The sequence below is a fragment of the Aotus nancymaae genome, unplaced genomic scaffold (assembly GCF_030222135.1).
Source record: "Aotus nancymaae isolate 86718 unplaced genomic scaffold, 86718_ANA_hifiasm-v0.15.2.pri h1tg000038l, whole genome shotgun sequence".
In the NCBI taxonomy this organism is placed as follows: Eukaryota; Metazoa; Chordata; class Mammalia; order Primates; family Aotidae; genus Aotus; species Aotus nancymaae.
In genome coordinates, this window is record NW_026988452.1 from 4561124 (window position 1) to 4586768 (window position 25645).

Consider the following 25645-nt stretch of genomic DNA (forward strand, 5'->3'; position numbering starts at 1 on the left):
CTTCAGCATAAATTCCTAGAATTAGAATATTGAAGACATATTGTCAAAATACCTTCCAGAAATGCCGTGCTAGATACTCTTATTCTGCAGAATATGAAAATGCATGGTGGCTAAAGAGACCTCATTATTCTAATTGTCTATTTTATTATCTTTTTTAGACTGATGGGAAAAGTGTTATCTTATTGTTTTATATTTATTTGGTCATTAGTGAGGTTGCACACTTTTTCGCAGGTTGATAGCCACAAGTATTTCTCCTTTAAGAGTTATTTCTTTATATCATTTATCTTTTTTTTTTTTTTTTTCGAGACAGAGTCTCGCTCCCTCACCAGGCGCCAGGCTGGAGTGCAGTGGTGCGATCTCAGCTCACTGCAACCTCCGCCTCCCGGGTTCAAGAAATTCTCCTGCCTCAGCCTCTCGAGTAGCTGGGACTACAGGCGCATGCCACCACGCCCAGCTAATTTTTGTATTTTTAGTAGAGACGGGGTTTCACCATGTTGGCCAGGATGGTCTCGATCTCTTGACCTTGTGATCCGCCCACCTTGGCCTCCCAAAGTGCTGGGATTACAGGCGTGAGCCACCGTGCCCGGCCTCATTTATCTATTTTTAAGACTGAGATTGCCATCTTTTTGTATGCATTTCTATATAATAAGTCCAATTTGTGACGTGCTTCTTATATTTTTGCAATTACATATTTAACTTATAGACATTAGTAGTTTTTGGAGTCAAACTTCCAATCTTCTCATTTTTGGCTTTTTTAAAAAAATTGTATTTATGAACTGAAGATATTTCTCATCCCCAAATCAGATAACTAAATATTCTCCTTTGATTTCCTAATTGTTTCATGGTGCAGTTTCTTTTTTCCTCTGGATTCTCATAATTCATCTAAAATGTACCTTGATACCAACTAGCCTTCTCAGCATCTGCTGGGAAAGTTGTTTCCTGTTGTTACACAACTATATTGCTTCTCCTACTCAGGAGTGCGTGATGTAGCGTCCCCTCCGTAATATGTATCTTGATTGCAATCAATACCTGCAATTTGGATGTCAGCCTTTGCGATTTTAGATTTAAGCTTACATTAGAAATCATTGTTTTGATCAATCCACTACATCCTTTTGTTTGTCTTGTTTTACTTTTTATTACAGAAAATCTCAAACGTGCACAAGAGTGTACTAGAATTAACCTAAAATGCCCATCACCCAGCACAACATTTATCGACTCAAGAATATGCTTGTTCTAAGCCATATATGCCCTTATTCAACTCTGCCACCAGATATTTTTATGGAGCAAACCACAGACATCACATCATTTTATTCACAAATATTTTTGAACATATCTCTTTTTAAACATAATCACAATTCCATTAGCACACCAAAACATTTAATGTGAATTCTTTGATCAGATACCCAGTTTATTTCCAACTTTCCCTGAGCCTTTTATTTAAAAGAAAAATGTTTATTTAAAAATTTTGTGTTTCATTTGTTTGTTTCTGTTGAAGATTTTTGTTTGTTTGCTTGCTTGTTTTCAAATCAGGATTCAAATGCATAAGATCTTTCCATTTGACAACTTTCTTGTTCTCTGAAATGCCAAGATGTTCCAAGTTTAGGTTGCTCCCTTCCTGCCCTAGATCTGGAATCAGCCATTTCTCTCAAAGCATTTGTTTCTTTGTGGGAAATGGTTTCCAAAAGTACGGTCTGGGATGCTCATTGTCATTGCTTCTGAGCCTTTCAAGTGGACAGAGTTACTTAAAATTCAGGACTACAAGGAAATATGTAAGTGGAAATATGCATACTGACAACTCAAATTCAGGACTACAAAGTTTTCACTTAACCTCTTGTCTCACTCATCTGTATCTCCTCTTTTCCACACTGAGAAACGTTGTTTTCAAAGGCACAGATGACAGAATTTATTTCCACAATTACTCGTTTTCATCTCACTACACACACACATTACAATCTCAGAATAGTGCTATTAATACTATTATGACATATATGATTACTAAAAGACTAATTTCTTCCCAGCATCTCAGAGCAACTTGATTAATTTTTAGATTGACTTCTAGGGCTATATATTTTTGATCTGTGCTGGTGGAGTAAAGTCAAACCCCAAACCCTCATCAAAGTAAGCCTGGAGTCACAAATTATCAGAGAAGACTGGGTTTTTACTCATAGTCTGGATTGAGACAGTTTTCTAGTTGCCTTCCATTGCCAGCGGACAGATCCTGGTTTGTTTCTTTACCCTTCTGTTGGCCGCCTTTGGATAGTCCCATACTCTTGCAAGGACATCTGTGGCTCCCCTGCCTTTGCATAGGCCTTGTTTCCCATTACCCCCTTACGTTTACTGAGATTTTAGTTTACAGAGATTAGTAAATGTCCTAGAACCAGCCATGGCTTTGGGCTAATTTACTAGTCTATCTTTTTGATCTCTCAATTTTCAGACCCCCAATTTTTTTCTTACTTTTATGCAAGTTCAGCCATACATTTTAAAAGAATTCTGTTCTACCTTATCTAGTCTTTCTAGATATTTTGCCCCCAAATTTCCAGATATGAGAATCCTAGTTCAGTTTTCTTTCTTGCTCAGTAGTGAAAATAGAACTTTTTTTTTCCCCCGAGAGTGGCTCTGAACAGATTTTATGCAGCTTTATTAGTAGTGTCATGTGTATTCATTATTTAAGAGAAATTCAATTGTCCTTTATGAGATTTTTGTCTAAATTTTTGTTACTACTTTCTATTTTTATTGCATTGTGATTTGATTTATCCAAGCTGAAATACATCAAGTTTTTGTAAAGATTTTGTGTACATTTGCAAAGATATGTAATCTTTCTGTTTTAAAAAGTGAAAAATAACTGATAAAGATAACCTTGTTTCTCCTGTATGCCTTAACTTAAATCTTGTTTCTTTGCAGCATTTCCCTAGGGTCCAGCCTCTTAGCTTGGCCATTGGAATTTTAGGAATTATTGATAGAAATGTGATGTAATTTTAAAATTGTGTCAAAAAATTCAGAACTAGATTCCCAAAAAAGCTGTTAAAGGTAATTAGCTCTTATTTTCTCCATATACTTAGGTGGCCAAGACATTTTTATGACAGAAGAACAGAAGAAATACTATAATGCAATGAAAAAATTAGGATCCAAAAAACCTCTAAAACCCATTCCACGGCCTCTGGTGAGAGCAATTGAATGACTGTCAACATGTAGAACAGTTGAGTTATTGTGAGGAATTCAAATTTCTACAATACCGTCTTTCTTTATTTTTAAAATTTGCAGAAATTAAGGACTCAACAAAAGCCAAGATATATTCAAACACTTAGGAAAATTAGATATTCAAGTTCAAAAGTAAGATCTTGGACAACTTAAATTTATTTTTTAGCGAGCCAGGCAATATGTGCTTAGTAAGCACTTACTGCAACCATATGAACTTAGTAGTTTATTTGAACTTAATTTTGACCAGTTTTATTTCATTTTGTTTCAATAGTTTTTGGGGAACAGGTGGTTTTTTATTCAAAGCATAGTTTCTTTAGTGGTTTCTGAGATTTCGGTGCACCTGTCACCCAGGCAGTGTACACTGTACCCAATGTGTAGTCTTGTATCCCTCACTCTCCTCCCACCTATCCCCTTGATTCCCCAAAGTCCATTATATTATTCTTATGCCTTTATGTTCCACTTACAAGTGAGAACATACAATACTCGATTTTCCATTCCTGAGTTACTTCACTTAGAATAACGGTCTCCAGCTCCATCCGGATTGCTGCAAATGCCATTATTTCATTCCTTTTTATGACTGAATGGTATTCCATGGCGTAGATATACCACATTTTCTTTATCTATTCTTTGGTTGGTAGCTATTTAGGTTGGTTCCATATTTTTGTCATTGCAAATTGTGCTTCTACAAACATGTGGTGTGTAAATGTCTTTGTCATATAGTAACTTATTTTCCTTAGGATAGATACGTAGTAGTGAGACTGCTGAATCAAATAGTAGTTCTACTTTTGGATCTTTAAGGAATTTCCATATTGGTTTTCATAGTGATTATACTAGTTTACATCCCCACCAACAGTGTAAAAGTTTTCCCTTTTCACCACATCCATGTCAACATCTATTATTTTTTGATTTTTAAATTATGACCGTTCTTGTAGGAGTAAGGTGGCATCTCATTGTGGTTTTAATTTGCATTTCCCTGATAATTAATGATGTCGAGCACTTCTTTTCTATGTTTCTTGGCCATTTGTAAATCTTCTTTTGAGAATTGTTTGATCATGTCCTTTTCCCACTTTTGGATAGAATTGTTTTTGTGTTGATAATTTGTTTGAATTCCTTGTAGATTCTGGAAATTAGTGTTTTGTTGGATGCATAGTTTGTGAATATTTTCTCCCACTTGATGAGTTGTCTCTTTACCCTACTAATTATTTCTTTTGCTGTGCAGAAGCTTTTTAGTTAAATAGGTCTCATTTATTTATTTCTGTTTTTGTTGCATTTGCTTTTGCATTATTGGTCATGAATTCTTTGCCTAAGTCAATATATAGAAGAGTTTTCTTGATGTTATATTCTAGAATTTGTATGGTTTCAGGTCATAGAGTTAAATCTGATTCATCTTGAGTTGATTTTTGTACCAGGTGAGAGATGAGGATCTGGCTTCATTCTTCTACATGCGAATTGCCAATTATCCCAGCACAATTTGTTGAATAGGGTGCCCTTTCCCCAATTTATGTTTTTGTTTGCTTTGTTGAAGATCAATTGGCTGTAACTATTTGGCTTTATTTCTGGGTTCTCTATTCTATTCCATTGGTCTACATGCCTGTTTTATACCAGCACCACCCTGTTTCAGTAACTATGGTCTTGTAGTATAGTTTAAAGTCAGGTAATGTGATGCCTACAGATTTGTTGTTTTGCTTAGTCTTGTTTTGACTATGCGGGCTCTTTTTTGGTTCCATATGAATTTTAAGATTTTTTTTCCTAGTCCTGTGAAGGATGATGGTGGCATTTTTATGGGAATTGCATTGAATTTGTAGATTATTTTTGACAGTATAGTCATTTTCACAATGTTAATTTTACCCATCCATGAGTAGGGGATTGTTTCCATTTGTTTGTGTCACTAATGATTTCTTGCAGCAGTGTTTTGTAGTTTTCCTTGTAGAGATCTTTCATCTCCTTGGTTAGGTATATTTCTAAGTATTTTATTTTATTTTTTCCGCAGTTGTTGTAAAATAAATTGAGTTCTCGGCTTGTTTCTCAGCCTGGTTGTTGTTGGTGTATAGCAGTGCTACTAATTTATGTACATTGATTTTGAGTCCTGAAACTTTACTGAATTCATTTATCAGATCTAGGAGTTTTTGGATGAGTCTTTAGGGCTTTCTAAGTATATTATCATATCATCAGCCAATAGCAATAGTTTGACTTCCTCTTTTCCAATTTGAATGCCCTTTATTTCTTTCTCTTATCTAATTACTCTGGCTAGGACTTTCAGTGCCATGTTGAATAGAAGTGGTAAAAGTGAGCATCCTTATCGTCCCAGTTGTCATGGGGAATGCTTTCAACCATTACCTGTTCAGTATGATGTTGGCTGTGGGCTTGTCATAGATAGCTTTTATTAGCTTGATTTAATGTTCATTTTATGCCAATTTTGCTGAGGCTTTTTAATCATTAAGAGATGCTGAATTCTGTCCAATGCTTTTTCTGTGCCTATTAGGTGATCATATAATTTTTGTTTCTAATTCTGTTTATGTGGTGTATCACATTTATTGACTTGCATACGTTAAACCATCCCTCCATTCCTGGTATAAAACCCATTTGATCATGGTAGATTATCTTTTTGATATGCTGTTGGATTTAGTTAACTAGTATTTTTTGAGGAGCTATAGTCATCAGGGATATTGGTCTGTAGTTTTATTTTTTGTTGTGTCCTTTCCGGGTTTTGGTATTAGGGTGATACTGGCTTCATAGAATGATTTAGAGAAGATTCACTCTTTCTCTATCTTTTAGTGTCAGTGTAACCACCCAGTGGGTTCACCTTGCCTGCTGTCTAGACAGAGCTGATTTATCAAGACAGGGGAATTGCAATGGAGAAAGAATAATTCACGCAGAACTGGCTAGGAAGATGGGAGTTTTATTATTACTCAAATCAGTCTCCCTGAACATTCAGGGATCAGGGTTTTTAAAGATAATTTGGTGAGTAGAGGCTAGGGAAATGGGGAGTGCTAACTGTTCAGATTGGATGTGGAGTCATAGGGGGTTGCAGTGAGGTTTTCTTGCTGTCTTCTGTTCCTGGGTAGGATGGCAGAACTGGTTGAGCCAGATTAGGGGTCTGGGTGGTGTCAGCTGATCCATTCAGCACAGAGTCTGCAGAATATCTCAAGCACAGATCTTGGGTTTTATAATACTGATGTTATCCCCAGGAGCAATTTGAGGAGATTCAAACTCTTGGAGGCCAGAGGCCGCATGACCCCTAAACCCTAATTTCTAATCTTGTAGCTCATTTATTAGTCCTGCAAAGGCAGACTGGTCCCCCAGCAAGAGGAGAGGTCTTTTGGGGAAAGATCTGTAATCAATTTTGTTTCAGAGTCAGACCATGAACTGAATTCCTTCCCTAAGTTAGTTCAGCCTATGCCCAGAAATGAATAAGGACAGCTTAAAGGTTAGAAGCAAGATGGAGTCCTTTAGGTCTGATCTCTTTCACTGTCATAATTTCCTCAGTTATGATTTTGCCAATGCTGTTTCATCAGTAGGATTGGTACCAATTCTTCTTTAAATGTCTGATAGAATTCAGCTGCTAATCCATCTGGTCTTGGACTTTTTTTGGTTGGCAATTTTTTTTATTACTGTTGCAATCTTGCTACTTTTTATTGGTCTGTTCAGAGTTTCTATTTCTTCTTGATTTAATCTAGGATAGTTGTCTATTTCCAGGAATTCATCAATTTCCTCTGGATTTTCTAATTTGTGCATGTATATGTTCATAGTACCCTTGAATGAGCTTTTGTATTTCTGTGGTATCAGTTTTAATATCTCCTGTGTCATTTTTAATTGAGCTTATTTGGATCTTCTCTCTGCTTTTCTTGCTTAATCTAATGCATAATCTGTCGTTTTTATCTTTTCAAAGAATCAGCTTTTTGTTTCAGTTTCATTTAGTTATCCTCTGATCTTTGTTATTTCTTTTCTTCTGCTGGGTTTGGGTCTGCACTTGGTTTGTTTTCGTGTCTCTAGTTCCTTGAGGTCTGACTTTAGATTGTCTGTGAGTGCTCTTTCTTTCACACATTGTGATGTAGGCATTTAATGCTATAAACTTTCCTCTTACCACCACTTTTGCTGTATCTCAGTGGTTTTCATAAGTTGTGTCATTATCATTCAGCTCAAAGAATTTTTTAATTTCCTTCTTGATTTTATTGTTAGCCTAAAGATCATTCAAGAGCAGATTATTTAATATCCACGTATTTGTACAGTTTTGAAGGTTCCTTTTGGAGTTAACTTCCAGTTTTATTTCACTGTAGTCTGAGAGGATTCTTGGTATGATTTTGATTTTCTTAAATTTATTGAGACTTGTTTTGTGATATATAATATGGTTTATCTTGGAAAATGCTCCATGTGCTGATGAAAAGAATGTGTATTCTGCAGCTGTCGTGTAAAATGTTCTGTAACTATCTGTGAAGTCCATTTGTTCTAGGGTATAGTTTAAGTCCCTTGTTTCTTTGTTTAATTTCTGTCTTGATGACCTGTCTAGTGCTGTCAGTGGAATACTGAAGTCTCCCACTATTATTGTGTTGCCTAGTAGTAATTGTTTTATGAATTTGGGAGCTCATAATGGGTGCATATATATTTAGGATTGTGATGTTTTGCTATTGGACTAATCATTTTAGCATTATATAATGTCCCTCTTTGTCTTTTTTAACTGTTGTTGCTTTAAAGTCTGTTTTGCCTGATATAAGAATAGGTACTCTTGCTGACTTTTCATTTCCATTTGTGTGGGATATCTTTTTCTACCCTTTACCTTATGTTTATATGAGTTCTTATGTGTTAAGTGAGTCTCTTGAAGACAGTAAATGCTTGGTTTGTGGATTTGTATCCATTCTATAGTTCTGTATCTTTTAAGTGGATCATTCTGTCCATTTACATTCTATGTTGGTATTGATATGTGAGGTACTATTCTATTCATCATGTTAGGTTTTGCCCAGATTACTTTTTTGGGTTTTTAAAAATTGTGTTGTTGTTTTATAGGCCCTGTGAGAATTATGCTCTAAGGAGGTTCTTTTTTTTTCCTTTTTCTTTTTCCTTTTTTTTTTTTTTTTTTTTTTGGTGTATTTCAAGGTTTTGTTTCATAATTTAGAACTCCTTTTTGCATTTCTTGTAGCACTGATTTGGTAGTGGTGAATTCTCTCAGCATTTATTTGTCTGAAAAGGACCAGCTCTCCTTCATTTATGAAGCTTAGTTTTGCTGGATACAAAATTCTTGGCTGACAATTACATTGTTTAACAAAGCTAAAGATAGCACCCCAGTTCCTTCCAGCTGGAAAGGTTTCTGCTGAGAAGTTAACTGTTAATACAATAGATTTTCCTTTATAGGTTATCTAATTCTTTTGTCTCATAGCCCTTAAGATTCTTTCCTTCATCTTGACTTTAGATAACTTGATGACTATGTGCCTAGGTGATAATATTTTTTGTGATGAACTTCCCAAAAGTTCTTTGAACTTTTCTTATTTGGATGTCTAGATTTCTAACATGGCCAGGGAAGCCTTCCTCAATTATTCCCTCAAATACATTTTCTGAACTTTTAGATTTCTCTTCTTCCTCAGGAACACCGGTTATTCTTAGGTTTAGCCATTTGACATAATCCCAGATTTGTTGGAGGCTTCGTTCATTTTTTAAACTTTTTTCTTTGTCTTTGTCTGATTGGCTTTTAATTCAAAAGCTTTGTCTTGGAGCTCTAAAGTTCTTCTACTTGTCCTACTCTATCGTTGAAACTTTCCACTGCATTTTTCATTTCCCTAAGTGTGTCTTTCATTTCCAGAAGTTGTGGATTTTTCTTTACGATATCTATTTCTCTGGAATTGTAAAAATCTATATCTTGTATTTTTTAAAATTTCTTTAAGTGTGTTTTTACGTTTCCTTGGTATCTCCTTGAGTAGCTTAATAATCAATCTTTTGAATTCTTTATCTGGAAAGTCAGAGATTTTTTCTTGGTTTAGATTCATTGCTGGAAAGCTAGTGTGAAGTTTTGGGGGTGTTATAGAACTCTTTTTTGTCATATCATCAAAATTATTTTCTGGTTTCTTTTCATTTGGGTAGACTATTATTTAAAATTGTTCTTAGATTTATTTTTAATTGGACTTTTTTTTTATTTAAAATTTTTCCCTCTTAAGAATGAGACTTCAATGTGTGTTTTAGCCTAATTTGATTCTTGGTGCTTGTAGAGGTAATGACTCTATATGAAATCCTTAGTTATAGAGAGTCTTTGTGCACTGGCTTTCCCTGATGCTGGTTGTAGTAGTTATTATCTTAGTGTGCAGGCAAGTTCGCTGTCTCCTATGAGGTTGTTTTATTTACTGAGTTGATGATTCAGGCTTCAGGCCAATAGGGGAGGTATCCCTGGGTAGGCACTGCCTGTGGCTAAGGCAAGTGGGTAAATGTAATACTCAACAGTGGGGTGAGGTCCCAGCTTTGATGAAAATGGCTGGGAGAGCTCTCAATTAGATGTGCTGAGGTTTTATCAGGGTGAAGAGTAGAAGCTGCCTCAGCTCCTCTGCCAGGTCAGCAGGAAAGCTATTCACCTGACAGCCTCACTCCCGTCCCAGTGTTTTGGCTATTCAGATCAGACAGGTGCCTCTTTTCATCTGTAGGAATATTGATATTCCAAGTAGGGAGGAACTGTGACTCTGCCTCTCATACAGGCATGAATCAGGGGTGTGCTCCTTCTGTGGGGCCACACTCACCCAGGATTGTTCCCGACAGGCTGTCTATAGTTGCCTCCATACTGTGTTCTTGTGGGGGAAGCCCCAGCTGTGTCTGCAATGGAGTGCCAGGGGAAAACAAGGACCCCTTCTCTAATGCCCTTCATGATCACAGAGGATACCTACCCATTGGGGTAGAGGTGCAGACTCATCCTACTGTGCCGGCACTGCAATTGTGTTTCTGCTGTGCGAAACTACCCACCAGGAAAGATCTGGAACTTGAGAACTGCTCTTAAGATTCTTTGTCCCACAGGGTGATCCCCTGATGTGGTGCACTCCCCCTTCCCCTAGGGATGGGGCTTTCTGAAAGCCAGACTGCACAATCGTTTTTGTTATTTTGGGTCTAGCCACCCAGCAGGGCTACCAGGCTTTGGGGTGGTGCTGGGGAATGTCTGCAAAGAGTCCTGTGATATAATCTATCTCAGGCCTCCCAGCTGTGGATATCAGCACCTGCTCTGGTGGAAGTGGCAAGAGAGTGAAGTAGACTCTGTGAGAGTCCTTGGTTGTAGATACATTTAGTGTACTGGCTTTCTCGAATGCTGGTTATGCTAGCAGTGAAGTTGTCACATGGACAGACAGAACCTCTGGTTAACCAGGATGTTGCAGGCAGTGGAATTAGGTGTTGTTTTCTCCTTCCTGGGATCAGGGCTATTCTTTCATGAATTGTAGTCATGTCCTGAGTTGGTTGACCTCCAACCAGGAGGTGGGGCTTTCAAGAGAGCATCAGCCGTGCTATTAGCAGTGGGATATATGTTTGCCCTAAGTTGGCCAGGGGAAGTATTCTGACTTTTCAAGTGACGGGCAGAGCCATAAAACTCCCAAGAGTTTATGTCTTTTGTGTTCAGCTACCAGGACAGGTAGAGAAAAACCGTCAGGAGTGGACAGGGTTAGGCGGGTCTGAGCACAGACTCTCCTTGAGTGGGGCTTGCCATAACCACTGCGGGGGATGAGGAGGTGGTCCTTAGGCCAATGGGGTTATGTTCCAGACGGAATTATGGCTACCTCTGCTGTGCTGTATACTTCACCAGGGAAGTGGGAGATAGTCAGTAGTGAAAGGTCCCTCCCAGCTCCCACATGGTGAGGCTGGTCTTGCTCCTGCAGTGCCCTGCTAACTGCACCGAGTTTAGATCCAGGCACTCTGCACGGGGAGCTCAGACCATGAGCTTCCCTGCTGAGAAAGCAAGTGTGGCTTTCAGGCCACATCCCTCCCTGTCTGCCCACAATGTCAGCAGCTCCTGCACTCGTATCTGCAGCAATTCCCATTTGCCCCCCGGATTCTGCTCAAGGAAGTTTGTGCCCATCAAAATTATCACAAAATCTAGTTGGAAGCTTCTTTCACCCTACGGCCCCTCCTTCATTTGGCTGGCTGCCTTCCCAGAAGGCCCCTCTGAGATATAGTCAGGAATGGCATTCCAGGGCTCAAGCTGGAAGCTGGGAGTGCCTGCATGGTTCCTGCTGCTGCTTCTACTTTTACATTTCATGCAGCTCCCTAAATTCATTTCAGCTCTAGGTAAGGTTAAATCCTTCTCTCATGATCTGGGTTTTCAGATTCCCCAGTGGGGATGTGTGTTTGGAGGCAGGTTTTCCCCCTCTCACACTTCGGGAACTCACAACTTTTCACTTGTCTTGCATAGTCTGCAGCAGCATGTTGCTTCTTTCAAAGGATCTGTGAATTCTTTTGGCTTTCCTGTTACATTGCTGCGGTGGTTCTTGAAGCAAAAGTCCACAGTGTGAGTCTCCACACACTGTTCTGTTCATCCAAGTGGAAGATGCACGTTAGCCCTGCCTCCTATCTTCCACCTTCCTGTTTTTGCTTTTTTCCCATTTTGACCAGTTTAAAATGTATTTGCAATACTTTCTACCAGTTTTTGTGACTGTGAGGTTAAGGTCATGCATACTCACTTCCACTTTACAAGTATTTATGATAAACTTTGTATATCAGGGATTGACAGACTTTTCCGTAAAGGCCCAGATAGTAAATATTTTAGTCTTTGCTGGCTATATGTCTCTGTCATGCTACTCAGCTCTGCCACTGTGGCACAAGAGCAGCCATAGACAATATAAAACAAATGAGCATGCCTATATTCCAACATAACTTTATTTAAGGACATGAAAATTTGGATTTTATATAATTATCATATGTCACAAAACTTTATTCTTCTTTTGATTTTTTTTTTCACCAAACATTTAAACATGTAAAACCCATTCTGAGCTCATGGGCAGTATAAAAACAGGTAGGTCACTGGATTTGTCCTATATGCCATTGTTTGCTGATCCCTGCTCTCTATGAATCCTGCTTTATCAGGTACTATGGGGCAAGATAGGAAGCAGCATCCAGGGCTGCTCTGGCTCACAGTCTAATTGAGGAGCTGAGATACTGTATACACACTTGACAACATTAGATTATAAAGTAGTACAATAGGCACAACAGTTGGTAGCTCTGACAAGTGAGTTTGAATGCTCCAAAGCACAGCAGGTCAGTGGAAGCTGAAAAGACAGGGGAAGCAGGAAGAAAGAGGGGCTTGCAATCTGAAGCATGTAGATAATTTGGAGATTTCCATTTGAACATGAGATTCCAAATGATCAATGCAGTTCACCTACTGCTGTTCTTGGCACTCAGAATAGAGCCCGACATAAAGTCTGTTCTCAGTAATTATTTATTAAATAAAAAAAATATGTTTTAAGGCACAACCAGAGTCATCATACTAAGATGAAATATTTGTGATGCACTAAAAATGTCAATGCCTGTCAGGGACAAATATTTAGAATTTAACTTTTATATAGTGAGAGATTTTTGGCCACGGGTTAATGATAAAATTATATTTGGGGAGATTTAATCTGCCAACAGTTTATGGAACTTCAGTTTACCTAAATTCCATCTAGCTTTTATTTTTTTATTATGCTTTAAGTTCTGGGGTACATGTGCAGATCTTGCAGGATTGTTGCATAGGTGTACACATGCCATGGTAGTTTGCTGCCTCTATCCCCCCCATCACCTACATCAGGCATTTCTCCCAATGTTGGGCCTTCCTAACCTCTCCACCCCTTGCTATCCCTCTCCTAGCATCCCACCCCTGAACAGACCCCAGTGTGTGATGTTCCCCTCCCTGTGTCCATGTGTTCTCAATTTTCAACACCCACCTATGAGTGAGAACATACAGTGTTTGGTTTTATGTTCTTATGTCAGTTTGCTGAGAATGATGGTTTCCAGATTCATCCATGGCCCTGCAAAGGACATGAACTCATCCTTTTTTATGGCTGCATAGTATTCCATGGTGTATATGTGCCACATTTTCTTTATCCAGTCTATCACTGATGGGCATTTGGGCTGGTTCCAGGTCTTTACTATTGTAAACAGTGCCACAATGAACATACATGTACATGTGTCTTTATAATAGAATGATTTATAATCCTTTGGGTATATACCTAGTAATGGGATTGCTGGGTCAAATGGTATTTCTATTTCTAGATCCTTGAGGAATCGCCACATTGTCTTCCACAATGGTTGAACTAATTTACACTTCCACAAACAGTGTAAAAGCATTCCTATTTCTCCACATCCTCTCCAGCATCTGTTGTCTCCAGATTGCTTAATGATCACCATTCTAACTGGCGTGAGATGGTATCTCAATGTGGTTTTGATTTGCATTTCTCTAATGACCAGTGATGATGAGCATTTTTTCACATGTTGGTTGGCTGCATAAATGTCTTCTTTTGAAAAGTATCTGTTCAAATCCTTGGCCCACTTTTTGCTCGGGTTTTTTTTTCTTGTAAATCTGCTTTAGTTCTTTGTAGATTCTGGATATTAGCCCTTTGTCAGATGAGTAGCAAAAAAATTTCCCCATTCTGTTGGTTGCCAGTTCACTCTAATGACTATTTCTTTTGCTGTCCAGAAGCTCTTAAGTTTAATTATCTCCCATTTGTCTATTTTGGCTTTTGTTGCCATTGCTTTTGGTGTTTGGGTCATGAAGTCCTTGCCTACGCCTATGTCCTGAATGGTGTTGCCTAAGTTTTCTTCTAGGGTTTTTATGGTGTTAGGTCTTACGTTTAAATCTTTAATCCATCTGGAGTTAATTTTTGTGTAAGAAAAGGGTCAGTTTCGGCTTTCTGTGTATGGCTAGCCAGTTTTCCCAACACCATTTATTAAACAGGGAATCCTTTCCCCATGGCTTATTTTTGTCATGTTTGTCAAAGATCAGATGGTTGTAGATGTGTGGTGTTACTTCCAAGGCCTCTGGTCTGTTCCTTTGGTCTATATCTCTGTTTTGGTACCAGTACCATGCTGTTTTGATTGCTGTAGCCTCATAGTATAGTTTGAAGTCAGGTAGTGTGAAGCCTCCAGCTTTGTTCTTTTTGCTTAGGATTGTCTTGGCTATGTGGTCTTTTTTGGTTCCATATGAAGTTTAAGGTGTTTTTTTCCAGTTCTGTGAAGAAGGTCAATGGTAGCTTGATGGGGATAGCATTGAATCTATAAATTACTTTGGGCAGTATGGCCATTTTCGTGATATTGATTCTTCCTACCAATCTCACTTTCTAGTATGAATTTCACTTTAAAGTTCTTATTTGAACTCAAGTCAACAACAAGAAAAGAGAGTTTTTGTTTACATATGCATGCTATACAACCACCGACTCATTACCAGTTGGTCTCGGGTTTGGAATTAACTAAAAGACTCACAAGGCACAATATGCTCCCACATATTTACCAGTTTATTTCAAGCAATGCAGCACACAGCCAAAAAGAAGTTGCAGCAACACAGGTGCATTGCACAGTGCATACTAGGCTGCAAGAGACAGACTGAAAGGGGGTGGCTGCTGTAGCATAGGAAAGCTGTCACCTCCTTTCCTTAACCATCTTTTATAGCATGTCTATCACATGGCATATCTGGGGGTGGGTACAAAGTCACAGCTCTCCCTGTGTAGCTACACTTCACCAATCAAGCCTTAATGAATGATTCTGGTAATCAAATACAATCTCACCAGTTAACACTGCACATTTATCTTGACTTTTATATTCCAGAGAGTAGTGTTGCATGAGACAAATCCAACATCTTATCACCAGAAGTCCCTGAGTCTGGGCTTAGACTTCAAATCAACAGTTAACCATTGACCCACAACTTTGTCTCCCCAGAGATTTTTTTTCCATCTCTAAAACTCAGATATAAGCCTTTGACCTTTGAAACAAATGAATAGCAATTGCATAGGAGGAAAACATAGCTGTTTTAGCCTGAGCATTGATGCATTTCAGTTCCAGTGATAGAACAAGGGGTTTGGAATCATTTCTGGTTTCTCCTGAAGCATCTAAGCAGGGTGGCTTCATTTCCTGGTTTAAAATTCATACTGAGGTATAGGAGTCACTATACATTCTGAAGTGACAGAATGGTTTTTGCTCATCCAACACTTCAGGTAATTTATGCTCTCAACCTCCTCTGTTTGTCTAGATGTTAGAGTTAACTATAAAACCGGTACTCACCCTTCCTCTTACTTCTTTTTGCCCTTCATTTCACTTCCCTGGAGTGCACCCTTGAAAGAGTCTTTTCTTCAGCTCCTTTCTGAATTCCCAAATTTATACTCAAATAGAAAAGGCACTTGATTTTCTAGTGTGTTCTACAGTCTCTTTGGTAAAAGCCTAGGAGCTCCCAGCACATCGTTTTAAAGTCACAACTGAAAGGTAGTGCCCTCCAGTGTTGTCCCTACCCCCTTCCTCTCATTGCCCTTGTTCTCCCTGAGTGATATCATTCACTCCCATGGTTTTAATTCATATCAGTATTAATGCCATCTGTATTCTAGCTTCTGTACCTGAGTTCCAAACCCATACTTCTACCTGCCCATTGGATGCCCCTTGGATGCCCCACTGGCACCTCAACTCAACATGCTCAGGTCAGATCTCATCATCTCCCTTTAATATTCCTCATCCTCTGTTCTCTGGCTGGTAAAATACTTTCATCAACCAGAAACTATAGCCTCAGCCTTAACTTTCTCAAAGCCCACTAGAGAATTTGAACTGTATTTCAAATTCTCTGACTGTTCTTGCTTTCACCTCACATTAGCTCTTAAACCTATATGCTTTTATCTTTATCTGCTGTCACCACCACAAACCAACATCATCTTTGCCTGGATTACACAACAGGTCCCTAGGGTGTCTAAAGATGTATTCTTAGGGGTGTATGAGTTCTCTAAAGATAATAGTGTATGCCACTTTGATTAGATGATAATGTAGTGTAAAATAATATGTGCACAGATTGTAAAGTGACCGTCGTATGGTCAAGAACGCTATAAAATTTCAGTTTCTGAGTTTGTGTTTAGGAATAGTTTTCCACTAAGTGAAGAACAAAGTAGTGCTTCACAGCAGTTGTATTCAAGAAAATCATGGAATCATTGAGTAACTTCACTGCATATGGTAATTTGGCATGCAAACTTGAGTTAGAACCTGTACCAGAACAATCAGCATATACTCACTTTGTGGGCAGTATGAACATCTATATATAAACCACCTGTAAATTTACCCTCAGTTATAATATAATCATTTTTTTCTGTATACGGTTTTAGTAATTATTGGATTATAATCTCATTTATTAGCTTTATCTTCAAGTGAACAAGAATTTTAAGTAGGCATTGAAAAATTATTTGAATGCAGAATTGTGGTTAAGTTCTGATTATTGTGAATCGGCAAATGGAGCATTAAACATATTAATTCCATTTTGTCCAACATACCCATGTGAGCAGGTGTTCTCTGCACGAATATTGTTGAAGTAAAAGTACAGAAAGAGATAAAATATAGAAACCAAGATGCATCTTTTTATTACTGAATCCAACACATACTGTTTTATTTCAGCAAAGCAACATCATCAATCCATCAAAGTTTATGTTGTTACTAAGACTTTTTAATATTTTTTGTTTTAACATGGAATTAACGCTATAAGCCTAAGCACTTAAAACCAGTTACTAATTACATTTGAATGAAAAGATATGAGGCAACACTGGGAATTTATAAGAATTTCTTGCCCTTTGAAAAGGGTTTGTGTATTTTTCAAGGAACTGCTTTAATTGAAGGAAAAAACAAATTCTGTTGTATTTATGTTCTTTTTTAATGCATGTAATTTTATTCTTGCATTCAAAATGATCTACAATTTCTTTTTTTTTTCTCAGAACAAATGTCAAGGTCTCATGTTTGACATAGTCACAAGTCAGATCTTTGATATCATCATTATAATTCTCATTATCCTAAACATGATTACCATGATGGCTGAATCGTACAACCAGCTCAAAACTACAGAGTCCACCCTTGAACATCTCAACTGGATCTTTGTGGTCATCTTTACAGTAGAATGTCTCATCAAAATCTTTGCTTTGAGGCAATACTACTTCACCAATGGCTGGAATTTATTTGATTGTGTGGTCGTGGTTCTTTCTATTGTTAGTAAGTAAAATCAGCAGTCAGAGGGGCTTTAAACTAAGAGGCAGAAGTAAGTTTGTAAATCTTATCATTTTTTTAAGTTTGTTCAAACTATCAACAAAGCAGAAAATTAGGCCTAGTATAGTTTCCGACAGAATAGATATGGGTACTAATGCCATTCTGTACTGGGAATTTGGTAGGGGATAGAGTACTTTCCATTCCCTTAACTCACTACGTAATTGAAATACAGTTAAATAATTATGCAGATAATGTACTCAATGGCCCTAGACAAAATGAAAGCGACTCGGAAGCTTTTGGGTGGTGACCTGATTCATTCAGATAATCGAGTCCAAGTTCTGCCTTTACTGTGCGACGACAAGCTCTGTGAGCATTTTAAAGTTTTAAGGATTTACTGCCCATGTTTTTCCTTTGTTCAAAATCCACATGGATACCAGATCACAATTATTGTGATCCTGTGGCATGGCTGTACCCTTCCTCAACCCTATACAAGGCCTCATGGCCTACTCTATATTGGGCTTCCAAGAGCATATCATTCAGACAATCAAAGCTTTTTTTTTCTATTCTATTTCCCATGTTAACTTAAACCACAGTGTGAACTCTACTTGACTCAGATGCTTTGACCCTGTTTACCACCCAGCCTCATTCTCTAATCACAGACAGAGTTAACTAAAATGTTTTTAAAAGAATACAAAACAAAGAAGGTTGTTTCCATGTACCTTCTTATAAAACACACACATAGACACATCAACTTTAAAATTAAATTCTTTGTGGCTGAACAACAATTGCTTACTCTGAGTTTTTGAAGTCTGGTTTTAATTAAACCATTAATTTGACTTTTTATAATTATGTAAAACTGTCCAGGAGCCCTCGTGATAGCTCAAAAAGCAATGAAGACAAGGAAAACTGATTTTCCAAGTGGAAGCTTTTGTGCAATCTCAGAAAGAATGCATCAAACAGATGTATTGGATCAAGATATTTTGGTTCCTAATGCTACTGTAGCAATGCAGATGTTTCAGAGAACAACAACAAATATGCTACAGTTCAGCGTGTTCTGGTTTATAAGCCATGATGTTAATGTAGATAAAGTTTAGCAGTAGATTCTTCCGTAGTTTTACAGTTAAGTAGACCTTTAATTTTTATTAATCAATTCCAATCACAAGTCCTGGTGAAATTGACAGCAGCAAAAAAAAAAAAAAAAAAAAAAGAAAGAAAGAAAGAAAAAGAAAAAGCTAGAAAATGGTGTTAGGATGTCTGAGGCAGGCCTTCTAAGAACTCAAAGAGCCCTTCGTCTGATAGGTAAAGAGCAGCTCATTTATTCCCCAGCTCCTTCCATGCAGTGCCAGGCATCGTGCAGTTTGTGGAAATGTTTCTGACTTTCGTCCTTTGAACAGCTGCTAGGCAATTGCAGTTATACATGCTGTATGGCATTTGCTCCAGTGGATGAGAGAATCCACATATTAAGCCAAATCATATTCAGCAGTAGGATTAATCCATATGTTAATCCTACTCACTAGTGTGGACAGAGTTTTATACACCTTTGCCAATATGTCTGCCATCCAACACTTAGTCTCAATACTTTTCCAAGCTCCTACCTAAGTTTTTGGAGAAATGCAAAATGAGTGTGAGTTGAAGTGAATCTCTCTCTAGGAGTTAACAGTGTAGTTGGGGTATTAAGGCTTACTCACCTTAAAGTGCCAAAAAAAGATGGGGAAATTAATCGAACATCAAATCACATGGTACAAAGAAGAAATGAGCTCAGGGAAAGAACAGATTACTGTGGACTTGATTAGCCCGAGAAATATTCATGGAGGAGGTAGATCTTAAACGATGGGCCTCCCCCAGTTGTTGCTGAATTGGCACTTAATAAATTTCACATCTTTCCAGGGTTGACTTCCCAATTAATGTGTGAATTAAACTTCTTTGGCACAACTGGGTAGTCAGTGAAGTATATCATCAACTAGTTCTCTTTAGTCATTAGGTGACAGCAGAAGCATTCTGCTGCCCATGACCCCTAATGGACCCCTAATGACCTTAGAGGACACTCAAGGTCATTAGGGGTCATGGGCACTCAAAGACTGCCCATGACCCCTAACGACCCTAGAAGACACTCAAAGCAAGAACAAGGCCATGTCTACACAAGGCAAGCATGTTCCAGCCATTCTATAATATTTAGGCCAAAATGTGAATTGTCTTAAATCCTTGTACCACTTGTCTGCAGACCAGGCAATGGAAGAACAGGGTGATATTTTAGGTCAAATATTCAGCTGTTTAATCAGACCTCTGAAATGCCACTTATAGGGTATTTGCAGCAACAGAGAAGGTATCTCCAAATTTTGTCCCTTGAGCTTATTGAGTTTGGATTTCAGAAGTCCTTGGAATGAGCATGACAAATATGAAAGATCCATAGGCAGCTTCAGCCTAAAGGTGAGCGTTCCAATGCTGCCTTTTCCCTCTAGCCATACATACGCTGTGGCTCTTTCAGCAGATAAGCTATCCTCACCTGTAGCAGGTCTGTATTTAAATTCTTCTATACAAATAAGGACCTGTACCTTTTAGGGAACTTTGGGATTGGGGATTCTACAGTTTCCACTGGCAGCTTAGACTCAAGGCAGCCTTCTGTAGTAGAAATCTCTCCTTGCGCTCTAGTCTAAAAGACTCAAGCTGTAGTTTATCTGTTTTACATTCTATATATTCAATACATATGGAAACCTGTTGGGTGTATTTGTTATATCCTGAGTGACTTTAAAAACCTAGCATAGATAATACACTTCAAGTACATAATTCACAAAACAGCCTTTCATAAATGGCATTCCTGTCCTTAGTTGTCTTTAATATTTTAGACATTCTATCCCATCTAAAATTGTAGGGCCCTTGGAAACTATTTTCCAAGTTAAGACACAGATAGGTATTTTCCCCGATAGTGGTAAAAGAAGTTCTTAGTTTTGTACATGAGCTAATTGATAAAAAGTTAGCCCCCATAGGATTCTTAGGCAGGAGACAGGCTGGATCTGAAACCAGTGTGCCTGCTGAAAACTTATTGACTTTTCTCCTTCTCCTGAGGTACAATGGTTTCTATCTTGGCAAAGCAGGACCACATTCCTTTCCCTCCGACGCTCTTCAGAATTGTCCGCTTGGCTCGGATCGGCCGAATCCTGAGACTTGTCCGGGCTGCACGAGGGATCAGGACTCTCCTCTTTGCTCTGATGATGTCGCTTCCTTCTCTGTTCAACATTGGTCTTCTACTCTTTCTGGTTATGTTTATCTATGCCATTTTGGGTATGAACTGGTTTTCCAAAGTAAATCCAGAGTCTGGGATTGATGATATATTCAACTTCCAAACTTTTGCCAGCAGCATGCTCTGTCTCTTCCAGATAACCACATCAGCAGGTTGGGATGCCCTGCTCAGCCCCATGCTGCTATCAAAAGAATCATGTAACTCCACCTCAGAAAACTGCCATCTCCCTGGCATAGCCACATCCTACTTTGTCAGTTACATCATCATCTCCTTTCTCATTGTTGTCAATATGTACATTGCTGTGATTTTAGAGAACTTCAATACAGCCACTGAAGAAAGTGAGGACCCTTTGGGTGAAGATGACTTTGACATATTCTATGAAGTGTGGGAAAAGTTTGACCCAGAAGCAACACAATTTATCAAATATTCTGCCCTTTCTGATTTTGCTGATGCCTTGCCTGAGCCTTTGCGTGTGGCAAAGCCAAATAAATATCAATTTCTAGAAATGGACTTGCCCATGGTGAGTGGAGATCGCCTCCACTGCCTAGATATTCTTTTCGCTTTCACCACTAATGTACTCGGTGGCTCTGATGGCTTGGATAGCATGAAAATAATGATGGAAGAGAAGTTTATGGAAGCCAATCCTTTCAAGAAGTTGTATGAACCCATAGTCTCCACCACCAAGAGAAAGGAAGAAGAAAGATGTGCTGCTGTTATTCAAAAGGCCTTTCGAAAGTACATGATGAAGGTGACCAACAGTGACTTGGAAAACAGGCCTCATTCATCACTTCAGACTCTTTGCAATGGAGACTTGTCCAGCTCTGGGGTAGCCAAGGGCAAGGTCCACTGTGACTGAGCCCTCACCTCCGCCCCTACCTCACAGCCTCACAGCCTTCCTCCAGCCTCTGAGCTCCAGGGGTTGGCAGCTCAGTGTATAAACAGGGAGTGGATTCACTAAATTATCCATTCTGTTTCTTTTGTCTGGCTGAAATAAGTGATATTTCAATTTCATTTTAAATGATACTTACAGAGATATAAGATAAGGTTGCCTGACAGTTAATCACTGGTTATATTTTAATAAGGAAGAAGACACTAGGAAGGACTGTAAAAGGATATACTCATGTTAGGATTGAAATACAGTTCAAATTATATCTAAACAAAAGAATAAGAAACAGAAAACACATTACAATTTTAAGGTGTGTTTTCTATATGTTTCTAGTTACATTACTTTTGTTTGATATTTTCCCGATGTAAGTATGTGGTTTATCACATGTAGCTCTTTTGCATGCTAAGTGAAAATTCAAAACCTGCCAATAAACGAATAGATTATTGCAGATATTTTTTACCAACATTAATTGTTTTGAGTTGTTTCAAACCTAAAGGGACAATCTTGACATCAATTACTACCCTTTCACAAGCTACAATCTCTTATTTATTTACAATAAATAAACGAAACTTTCTGTTTGTGTTTCTTTCAGATAGTACACTAATATTTTCCTCTGTTCTGTGATTGTATGTGTAGTGGTTTAAATGGTGTGCTTTGCTTGCAATTAAAGACTAGAGCCAGTGGTGTATCTGACAAGTGTTTAACAACTGTCTCTTTAGGAAAGAGGAAAGCCATGCTTTGTAACATTCACTAATCTCTGTGGTGTGACCACTCCCATCATGGCTGATTTAAAGCTAGCAACATAATGTTACTGGACGTGGAGTTGAGAAGAGATGCTCGAAATAAGTTCTTGAGAGCTGACTCAAGCTGACTGCAGCACATCACTTGCTGAAACTGATACGAGAGCCCCACTTGGCGGGTTAAAATATTTGCAGTAGGCATCTTGGGCAGAGAGCACATCCTCTAAGCAACACCTGGGGCACAGGGTGGGAGATCCATGGACATACAGCTTAACCAGTGATCTTAGCCATTTCATGAGCCCTACACACAGCTTCGGCTGATTGTCTGTTTCAAAGAAACACCTAGACCTATCAAAAGGGCTTGGGAGCAGGAGTAGCCTAGGACTTCTCTAAAAACTGGAAATGCCAAGAGGTCAAACAGGCATTAGGCTTTCAGGCCCCCAAAAGGCTGGACAAGGGACAAATAACCTACGTTGTGATCATTGAGATGTGGAGGAAAACCTCACAGAAATAGCCCTGGAACCCTATATCTCAGACAGGTGAGAAGAGCTGATGTGTCTGTCATCAGCCTGGAGTCTGAGATCGGAGCCTCTGACCTGCCCCACGCTGCTCAGCAGAGCGAAGGGCAGCACTGGATCCTGTGGTGGGCTGAGAGGGGATGATTTTCAGTGTGTAAGATCTTACCATGACTTGATGTATTCATTTCAAGGGCCTGAGTTTTGTAGGTAGCCTTGTGCTCTGAAGCATTGGTAAAAATAGTGATAATATCATTATCTAATATTTATTTAGTGGTTGCTGTGCACCAGGCACTGGCTAAGCATTTGTCATGAATGATCTCATTTGTACCTCATACCAACCCAATGAGGAAGGTATGCCCCATTTAAAAAGCAGAATACGGACTCTCAGAGAGGTTGAATGATCTGCATACAATCACACACCTGGTGGAGCCTGAGCCTGTGTGCCATGCTGGAAAGGGGAAGTGGGTGGGCTCAGGGCCAGGGAACCTTTGAGATGGGCTATCAGGGCTCCTGTACAGGACTGGGAGGGCCTCATGGAAATCACTATATAGTCGTGGCCACGTTCTTGAGGCACTGGGAATAACCTATGGCTTCCTTAAAAGAAGCCTCTGATTATGAACTTTAGGTGTTTTATAGATTACCTATCAAGTTTAAAAAAAAAAAAAAAGGATGGCTGGTCATCTTTCCAAGAAGGGTACATTTTGGCTAGAGGTAGGGGAGGATCTGGAAGGAAATGGTCTTGCGCATTCCAGACTCCCATGCAGAAGCTTGAATGTGGTATGCTCTTCATAGAAGCTTTACCCTCAGAACATGTGGAACAAAATAAAAGTAATAATAAAAGAAGCTTCACCTTCCTCCTGTCTACCCTGACATGCTTCTGTTTAACCAGGGCTGGTTTCCTGGGGCCACCTCCTAGGGAGAGAGCAAGATCTGCTTAGCTTTAGCAAGAGGTTGGACCACTCTACCTCCACTAGATGGCAGCAGATGTCTAACATGTTCTTTTCGGAGAGAGCAGCACATCATCTGTACGCAGGCCTGGCACTTAGAAAGCCATAGGGTTGAAGGGAGAAGAGCCCAGGCAGGATATGGTGAATTATCTAAACCCCGGATGAGTGATAGAAAGCTCATAGTAATATCCCTAGAGATATTGCTCATTGTGTGAGGATCCAGGACACCCGCAGGAGGCAGAGATGTTGGTGTGAGCTCTGTTTTCCTGGGACACACCGATTTTCCACTGCAAACAGCCCTCCAGGCACATGAAGCCAGTCCCCTTATTCTCTGAGTTTTCTTTTCTCCAGGTAAATCAGCCCCCATGCAATTCTACTGGCAGACATGTTCCAAGGATGAATGCAGTGTATTCGGTGTGAACTGCTTCTAACCAATGGCCTTTAATCTCAGGAGCGTATTTGCTCTTTGGCAGGATAATTAAATGAGTGTTCATGCAATGATAATGCAATATAACATAACAAGTGCCATAAACCAGAGACATGCCTCTGCTCTGAGGACGTGAATGAAGCAAGCTCACAGAAAGGCTTTATGAGAGAGATGCATCTGAGTTGGATGCGCTTCACAGATGTGTAGGATTTTGACAGGTGAATCTGGTTTTGGAGGATGTTTAAGTGGAGGAGATAGCACAGGTAGCTGATGGCAGTTAGAAAGTGTGAGGAAGTATGAGTTACCCAACTGACTAGGCATGGAGTGTAGGGAGTGGGGCGGCAGCAACTGAATCTTAGACACAGACGTTTGTGGACAGCCTCAAATGCCAGAGTGAGGAGTTCTAGCATATTTATATAATAAGAAGGCATTAAAGGTTTTGAGCAGGGAAGAAAAATAACTGGACAGAGTGGAGAAAAACAAGATCTGATCTTCGTGGGGAAGAGTCACTGAGCCACAGTGCAGTGTGATTCCAAGATGCTTGTGCCAGCTGCCTGACCACGAGGGAGGACGAGATAGGTGACAGTAAAGGGTTCCAAGTTAACAGCACAGGAGGAGCCAGGGTTTGGGTTTTTTTTATTGTTGCTGTTTGCTTGTTTTAATGGCTAATGAGGGAGAGAATCTAAAAATTAATTCAATTTTAAATATTTTGACGATTTAAGATGTCAGGTCCAACTGACAATGCCCAGCCAAGACTTGAACTTGAGAACAAGGTGTGGACAGAAGGCTTTGGTGCAAAGGTGATGTCTGAAACCCCAGGAGCAGATGACATCGTGGGAGAGAGAGTATACTCAGCTCTAGAAGCAGGCAGGGGACTTGCCCTGGGGGTATGTTTTCAGGGAATGAAAGTGAAGAGGAGTGAGACAGTTCAGAGAACAATGTGGAGGAGGTGACAGTAAATACCATGACATGTAATGCAGGAACAGAGCAGGCTTCACTGGAGAAATTCAGTCAACAAGATGAGATACACAGTCCCACCTTTTCATCCCTTCCACCAAACAGCATGCAGGATCCAGGAAAGAATCCCACCCCTCATTGCTCTACCTTTTTATAGGGTGAAGATGAGAACTTGCCTTATAAACAACTAGGCCAGGGAGCCAGCTATTCCAGGGAGCAGATTGGAATGTCAGTTAGTTGCTAACACCCAATGCCCTGGGGGAGCTGAAATCCTGTATAGCTCCTCCTGCTCAAGATGGGGAAGCCACTGGTCCCAGATTGCTTGTTGCCTGGCAGCCCAGATAGAATCTCCAGGGTCATTGAATGGGCAGTCCTGTCCCTTGATACACAAGGAGTAATCAAAGTGGCACTGAGAAAACAAGAGCTAACATTTATTGAGCACTTACCAGCATTACCTCTTCACAACATCTCTGTTAGGCAGAAACTATTTTTAACTTTTGTTATACAGATGAGGAAACTGAGGCATATAGAGGAACCAAGAGGCTTCTTTGAGAGCCAATAGGAGGCTTTGTCAGGATTCAAACCCAAGCAT

The 25645-nt window shown here is 39.3% G+C and overlaps 1 protein-coding gene across 1 annotated transcript in view; it reads left to right on the plus strand.

Annotated features, from left to right (window-relative positions):
• The window catches only part of SCN11A (sodium voltage-gated channel alpha subunit 11), a 92247-nt gene extending 70209 nt beyond the window's left edge, over positions 1-22038 (plus strand). Inside the window, exons 24-26 of the mRNA XM_012455648.3 lie at positions 3060-3160; positions 17076-17346; positions 20404-22038. Of these exons, the coding sequence (XP_012311071.2) occupies positions 3060-3160; positions 17076-17346; positions 20404-21434 (1403 nt within the window). The 3' untranslated portion in view covers positions 21435-22038. The remainder of the gene's footprint in view (positions 1-3059; positions 3161-17075; positions 17347-20403) is intronic.
• Positions 22039-25645: the final 3607 nt, after the last annotated feature.